The sequence below is a fragment of the Papaver somniferum genome, unplaced genomic scaffold, assembly GCF_003573695.1.
Source record: "Papaver somniferum cultivar HN1 unplaced genomic scaffold, ASM357369v1 unplaced-scaffold_10, whole genome shotgun sequence".
Lineage (NCBI taxonomy): Eukaryota > Viridiplantae > Streptophyta > Magnoliopsida > Ranunculales > Papaveraceae > Papaver > Papaver somniferum.
In genome coordinates this window covers 8,973,494-8,981,704 of record NW_020618825.1, presented here as the reverse complement: position 1 = coordinate 8,981,704, position 8,211 = coordinate 8,973,494, and the positions used below count along the sequence as shown (strand labels likewise).

General features: G+C 36.0%; 1 protein-coding gene across 1 annotated transcript; it reads right to left on the bottom strand.

Annotated features, from left to right (window-relative positions):
• Positions 1 to 2,953: 2,953 nt before the first annotated feature.
• On the bottom strand, positions 2,954 to 7,911 carry LOC113326033 (protein ECERIFERUM 1-like). Its single transcript, XM_026573842.1, has 9 exons — positions 7,652 to 7,911; positions 7,287 to 7,513; positions 6,972 to 7,204; positions 6,638 to 6,857; positions 6,099 to 6,519; positions 5,878 to 5,988; positions 3,741 to 4,100; positions 3,424 to 3,633; positions 2,954 to 3,310 (listed from the first exon to the last, which is right to left on the bottom strand). The coding sequence occupies exons 3-9, from the start codon at positions 7,174 to 7,176 to the stop codon at positions 3,104 to 3,106; spliced, it is 1,734 nt and encodes a 577-aa protein (XP_026429627.1). The 5' UTR covers positions 7,177 to 7,204; positions 7,287 to 7,513; positions 7,652 to 7,911; the 3' UTR covers positions 2,954 to 3,103.
• Between the last annotated feature and the right edge of the window lie 300 nt (positions 7,912 to 8,211).

The window sequence follows — 8,211 nt, the reverse complement described above, 5'->3', positions numbered from 1 at the left end:
AATCGGTGGCTAAATCAATATATTATGTAATGTGAGATAGTAGGTCTCAGTTAAACCGTAAAAGATCTTGAATCTGGATCCAGATAGAATTAAAAAAAAAAAAGATTCTTGATTAACACATTCTCAAATGAGTAAGGGACCTGTTTCCAGTCCAAAATGGCCACGCTAGATCACGGTGAGAAAAATTTAATTCCATGGAGCCATGGATCATGCATATGGTTTGATTTCCGTAATTCCTGACCGTTTTTTAAGATATATTCTAAAATGAATATAACAAGGATGAAGGATCATGCATATGTATCAAAGGGTATTTTAGTATTGAATTTTGAATAAAATAAATTAACCCCATAAATATCATTTTGATTCCATTCGGTGGAAAGAATTTTAGAAAAGAATACTCAAATTATTATTCATATCTCTAATTATTTTAAGCGTAGATTTGTACACATTTATGTTTATATGGTTATTGATAGGAATAGTAATTAGAGAGCAGGGATGAGAAACTTTATATATTTAGAAGAAAATCCTGTTAAAGGCCATAGATAATATTTGTTTTTGCTAAAAGGACCCAGGTTAATAGATGGTATTTTTCCTTGGTTTGTTTGCGTATTTTACATATGTAAATATATATTAATTAAAAATGGGAAGTTGATCGAATGAGATGAGAATTCAATCTGCAAATTAATCCACATGACCTAGAAAAATCAAAGTGAATGATTGGTTTTATTTCCTCTGACGATTTCATAATATTGAGAGTTGCTCATCTTTTTGTAAATGAGGGGTGTTCCTTTGACTTGCTAATGGATGGGAGTGGCAGGTATTTTTGGGTGTGGAATATTTGTTGTTGTATGTGCTTAGTCTGATGTCATGCATGCTTTAGAATTTTCAATTTTATGGGAATGATTTTTATTTTTTGTACGTGTATATAGTCCAAGCAAGAGCAAATCGTATAAAGCTTAAGGGCGTGATACTAGAAAGAAGAAACAAGAAAATGTGTGAAATCCTCCGGAGTTCAGATGCAGGTGCATGCATATGTATACTAGTATTCGATAACAGCCCATCTTTCTTCGTTATTTTATTTTATCTTTATTTTTGGCTTGAAGATTTATTATTTTTTTTATTTTATTTTTATATTTTTACTTGGATTGCGTTTTTAGTACCTAAAGAAGTTTACAGTCGACAACGGTACCAATACGCCCAACTTTGGAGCCAGAGCAAGCTAGGATGAATCAGCGGAGGTGTAAAAATGAGATCATAGAGAGGATCTGCAAAAAATCAGATTTAAGTCCATATTCGGTTTTTGTGAATTGTTGAATTAAATGTAGTTTATTTTTTTTATTTTTGCATGCCACATGATTACGTGTATAGTTTAAGCTATTATATTCTTCTATTCTTTTAATTATTACAAATGTAGTTTTTGTTGACTATACGTGAGTTAAGAACTACTCGGAACAAATCTATCTATTTCTATCAACAGAGAACGAGTTTGTCAATGCAGTAATCGTAACATCATATGAAGATTTGTAAGAAATAATTTCATAAAACAGTACGTCACTCATACGGCTATTCAATCCCTTCGAGATGAAAAAGCTAATGAAATATATAGGCGTATGGGGTTCCTCTTTCCCGGAGAAGACCGTGAATACCTAAGCATGGATTATGTACTACGGAGTATTACAGTAAAGCAACACAGTTGCATCCTAGAAAATTTCTAAACAAGGTTGAAATTACGTACATGCCGCATCATGAACTAATATTGAAAGTAGTAATGCCAACTATTCCCTTGAGTTTCCTGACCAAGGGAATTGTTTCTGGCACAAGGTTAATTATAAAACAGCTACTAGAACATGAAATTGTTGTTGAAGTACTGACTAGAGCTTCGGTTGGAGAGGAAGTAGTAATAGGGCGGCATGTGATGAAATCAAGGACACAACACTACTCACCAGATGTTAATGCACATGGACAAGTGTTCAGCACATGGTTTATGCAATGTTTGAATCTACTTGAAATCAGGAGCCTTTAATGAGAATGAAAATCCGATGTACATTGGGGTTTCTGATACAACAACAAACATTCCATCTGAAAATTTATCAAAAAGAGGGATTAACGAAGAAGAAGACAAATAAAAATTTATAGGTGATGCATAGAAAAACCAGAAATAAAAAGTAAATTGATTTTAAAAATTGTAAAGTGGATGAGAAATATGAAAAATGGGGATGAGATATAGGGAGAACCTAACACCAAATCAAAAGTCCTCAGTAATCAGTAGATTCATCATTCAGATCAATTCTTAGGGTAATTTCTATGGCAATCAACAAAAAAGATTTTTTGTTGAGCCACGTGGATGAACAAACACGTTTTTGCACTATGGTAAATCGGAGAAAAATCAACAAATTTGGTTTTTTAGTGTCCCACTATTATTTCTTTTTAATATAAAATCTTTGGTAGGATAAAGTTAAAGTTTAAAATATTGGATTTAGGTGAGACAAAATATGATAAAGTGAGATAAAAATAGTGAAATAATATTTGGGAAACGGAATTTGAAGTGAGCGTGTTTTTAGTAGAAACGCCATCGTTTTTTTTTGTAGAAACGCCTGCCGATTGTCTTGGTCCGCGAGAATTCTGTAGGCCTGCACGGCTCTCCCTTAAACGCCCGGTTGATCATCCAACTTAATAAACAAACCAACAAATTTGTTAGTTTGTTTATCTTTGTTGAGTCCATAGTGGAATCAAAATGAACAAATCTGTTGAGTTCATAGGAATTGCTCTTACATAAGCAGGAATTTCATTAGCAAGAAATAGACCCGCGCATTGCACGGGTGAAAAACTAGTTAAAATTAAAATTAAACCGAAACCCAAAGGGATGCGTGTACGGTGTACTTCCCATGTTACCCACTCGGCCAATCCTGATGCAGTACATATAGCTAGGAACCATATGTAATTGAAAGATCGATTGTTAAAGCTTCTTGGTTCCGTGTATTATTTGGAGTTTACTTATACCATTACAAATAGGATATAGAAAGAGAAGAAAAGTACATATATCTCGCATCTCATACTAATAAACCTGAATATAGATGATAACAAGAGGTACCTAGCTAATTATTTAAGCAGCAATGACAGTGCTGGTGCAGGGAACAAGTAAATAATAAGGGCGGAAACCATGGCGCAAACTAGCGGCCCAGACTTTATCGATCATGTTGTCCTCCTCCTTGATAAACCAATTCCCGCGTTCATGTCCTTCCCAATCCTCCAGTGCGTGCAACATTCCCGCGACTCTCCATGCACTCATTACCCTTCTTGGCAACCAGTTCTGTCAAAAATTACCATCCAATTAGAAATCTACATAAACTGGAGGTAGAGATGATTATGCGTTGTTACAACGTACACACACGTCTAACTTATCAAAATGTCCCATTTACGTACCTCACAAGAGTGCACATTTTCGAGAGATGAAGGGATCATCATGGGTGGTGTACTATAGTAAACACAATCCTTGCGAAGAATATTAGCAGCCCCTATCGGATTCTTCTTAAAATTAGACCAAGGAGGAATCTGTGAATATGGTATGAAGATGGTTTCTTTTGGTGCACTCATGTGCTCCTCGCTACTAAATTCATCGTCAACTAACCACACCTGCGCATACATGATGCATATGTTTGAGTGTTTGGCAACTAGTAATAGCCTCACAATTTTTGGGATCGATCACCCGAACATAGGCATGACGAGGTATATATACGTACCTGATGGTTGCCATGAGCATTGTTATACTTTGTGAAAGGAATCAAATTATTTACTGCCAATGACGACGCCTGTGATGCTGACGAGGTGCTGAAAAACCGTGACCTAAGTTTCTCAAAATCGTCTGTACTCTGTAACTTAACTACAACTTGAACTCCTTTTCGGCACAAAGCCAAGGCAATATGACAAGCCACCTTTGTCAGTCTCCCTCTCATCATAACAACTAGTTTCTGCTGCGCGGTAAGATTAGTGATGCTGTTAAGCACGATTGCTGCAGCTAAGCTACTCCCATCCACAATCTTAATCTTCAAGTTTGGATGCTTTTGTATATAAACTTCACCATTTCTGTTCATTTCTTCTCCCTGCAGCATGCATATATGTTCTAACTTATCAAACTTATCAAACTTAAACACGCATAGGAGTCCCACCACTTACTCGGCCAATATTAAGCAATTTTAATTTGTTGCTGGATACGCTTGGGCCTGCCATTCCAAGCAGATCCACCCCATGGACCTACCCCTGAACAGGCCCATCACATAACTCAAGTCGGTCCATTTTGATTAATCAAACATCAAAAAAACAAATTAATTGGTTAATTATAATAACTAGATGTTTGGAAGCGTAGAAAATAGGTTCCAAAGTAAAATATAAAAGATAACTTAGTAATTTTCTCTAGCTGAAAATGCGACGCGTCTAGGGATGGACCGAAAACATCGTCAAAATGTGGACCAATTCCCTCCACCACTTAGTTCTATTGGGATTGGGTTTTTTTTTAAGTTTGAGTGGGCCTTCTAAAGAGTTTGAATGGCTGGATTTTATCGGTTCATAAACTTTTGCGATGAGAATAACCCAATGGCCTCTGAAATAAAATCCATTAGCAGAAAAATGAAAAGCTGTGCTCAGTCGATCTTTTTCTTGACCAAATTGGGGTATACCAATTTTAAACCCATCCAAGATAGTGTAGTAAGGGATATTTAAAAAACTTTAAAAGACCAAATTACCCTTATTATTAATTCATGAATTCGCTGGGTCGCCACGGTGTTCATCCTTATACCTTGACGACTATAGTTTAGTCGGCAGGTTATGAAATTAATATCTTGCTGACTAATCATGTATTTGTAACACCTTTCTCTGTATGTCAAAAATCCTATAGTCGGCAGGGTATTCTTTTTGTGGACCTTGCTGACTTTTCATACTTTCAGAATTGAAAGTGTTGATTCCTTTTGTAATTTTGAGTATGAAATCACTCAGCAGCTTTGCAATCCTCTTTGTAGGTGTTTGGCTAGTGTGGTTTCATTTCAGTTACAAAAAAAAATCCTCAAAAATCATACTACATAATTCATGAGTTCAATCCAAGCAATACCTAATTTGAGAATTTTAATTCAACTAATTAACTAACTAAATTAATTAAACTAAATACATTATTAATGTTAAATAAGTTAGGATAGATTAGACATTTTGAAAATAACTAGTTAAGAGGTATTGTGTTTTACCTTATAATGACTTGGGTTTTGTCTTATAAGGTATATACCCTAAATAATCTGGCTATACCACAATTTGGCATCAGTTTCCACCAAAACTCTTTTTTTTTTTGAAATTTAAATGACTAGGTTGGATTTATGATGATTTATATTAAAGTTGTTCCCTAAAGGCTAGGACATTTTAATGTGGAGTGGATGTGTTCAGTCAACATTAAAATGTAGGAGCAGTAAATGTGAAAGAGAAGGTTTTCCGCTGAATCATAAAGTTTCTGATCACATGCCTGATGATCAGCTGATCCTCTGGTTTGGTCACTTATCACTCCCCCCCACCAGCCATATATGTATGGCCGGCCGGCATCTTATCTTGATGCACTCTGTACACCGCTTAATTACTAGTACTTTTTACTCAGAAATAAATATCCATGGATCGGTACGATCACATGGCCCGGTCATATCATGCTTTAATTCCCCAACTCATATTGGGATATTTTTGGGGATATTAGCTCGGTATCTATATCATTTTCGTCCGATTAATATATACCTATGCGCTATCCTTTTCATACCGTTGTTTTTAAAGGCGAGCTAGCTATGCATCGTGTGGATAATTGACCTATCACAGCATATACAGGTAATCCAGAAAGCAGTTATGTATACGTGCCTGATTTAAGAGGCCTAAGCTTATCACTTCGGCACCAGCTTTATCAGCATCAAGTATGGCCTTCTCGATCAAACTATTTATTGTTCCTCTTTGCCTTGTCAACCTTTTGTACTACAAAACACAACAGCGCAACACGTATATATGGCGGGTTAGATGCATGGTTTTCATAATCCTAGAAAAATGTCGCTAATTCAAGTAATTTTTAATAACTCTTTACTTACTTGATAAGAATATCTAGGTATTGCCCATGTCTGTACTTGGAGTAGCTTCTTGGTCACATGGTGATCATCAAAAATGTTTCTTTCGAGTACAAATGTGTGACTCAACATCCTTTGAAACAATACGCTCCACAAAAATGTCAATGGCCATAGAATCCATTTGATGATGAAATAGTGTTTGTTGTTAGCTTCTCTCATATATGGTTTTGAGGCTAAGGATGCAAATCCTAGCCGTAAATGGTAGATGGAATCCGGTGTTGTTGGATGAGTTAGATGAACGACATCCGGTGATTCTTCCGTCCTTTTCAGCGAGGTTTCGTAAAGATCGTCACTGGACTTGTCCATTGTACCGTATATGTAATCGTACATTGGCATGAACAGTGCATAGTTTGTTCTGAATTGGGTGTGATGAAGTGAATGATACCTGTTGAATCATACCATGAATAGAAATATATATGCATATAATTATTATGTTATTTATGAAGATTAATATATAACAATGAAGTAATTTATTTAATGGGATTGGTCGAGTATATACTTACGATGCCGTGTAGAAGATGCACTTGAGGAATGGAAATGTTTTGAAGAGAGAAGACGGTACAAATTCGAAGTTCCAGTGACCCATGTTGTTCATGAAATCAATATAAGTGATATACGCAGCGAAAGCTACTATCGATCCAGTCCCGGTGAAAACCATATTTAACAATGGTATCATAAACAGTGTGAAATACATAAGGTGCTCCCCAAATGGATGTATCACAGCTGCTCGTACGTACGTATGTCAAAAATGTCAATACACCATTAATTAATATCCTCATCATATTAAGTAATTAAAATCACAGATGAATTAAGTTAGGCCAGTTCGTAATTACTTACAAGTAATGGGTTCAGTGGCAGTGGAGGAATGATGGTGTGAATGGTAGCGAGAGTAGAGAAAATGGTGATGCAGATATCTGTGAAGCCAATAGTAGAGGAACTCCACAGGACCGGTATGAAGTAGAATGGTCATGACAATACCATCAGTTCTCCACAAGGGAAGGTGTGAACCGCCGTCGAGATATTTTTGTCCCAGATAAAACATCAGTCCTTGCAATAAGATATTATCATCCCTACAACATGTATATGTATGTTAGTCATTATAAGTTGAACTCTCAACTCTGCTAGCTAGCTACCACATAAAATCTTGCATACCAGTTGTTTTCTCTGTCGACTTGTTCGAACTCGATAGACTAGTCGAGTATCCTGTTCTTGGATTTTGAAGTTCTAAAACGAGAAAAGCTTATCCATATCTGGTTGTGAATCACTCTCCACAAGAGAAATGGAAAAGTGAGCAAGTAACTCAAGTCCCATTTCCTGGTATCTGCTTCAGAGAACAGTGGAGACAGGCTGTCCAACACAAAAGGAGCCAACAACATGTACTGCATCACACAACACGGAAACAACATTATCAGTTCATTCACACATACAACAAATAATCTCGATTGTGGTTTATCGATGACTTGATGATAATATTGAAGGATGCATGAGCAATATGTGATTGTAAAGGTACTGCATACCTTGAACCTTCCAAGAGGTGCCCATGGCCATTCAGTGAGGATGCCTGGTTTAGATGCCATATCTCTTATATATTTTCTAATGCTTATTGTGTGTGTGTATAAATGGCTAAGAGCGATGGGCACATATATATATACACACTACTGGAATGGCTTTAAATTGGTCAAGGTACATATTTCATATCATCCCTCTCCAGAATATATATCTAGAGATGTCCTGGATTTGAGTATAATTTGTTGTTTTCAGTTTGCTTAATTAATCAGCTTCTGGTTAATGATCACTCGGGTTCTCTATCTAGAATAAATTAATTGGGTACCAACTACCAATTGCAAATATTAACATTGTCATCACATATATATATATGTATGTATGTTTAATCTCCATTAGTATTGAAGATTAACATGCATAAAAGCAGCACCATCTTGAGTTTAAGTCCCGCATTAGTTCATCAACCAAAAATAGCAAGCATAATCAATACTAACAATTATCGATCGTCCCAAGAGATCGACATGGTCGGATCAGATGGTCCAAAACGAACGCCAACATTTATTGTTGATGATCA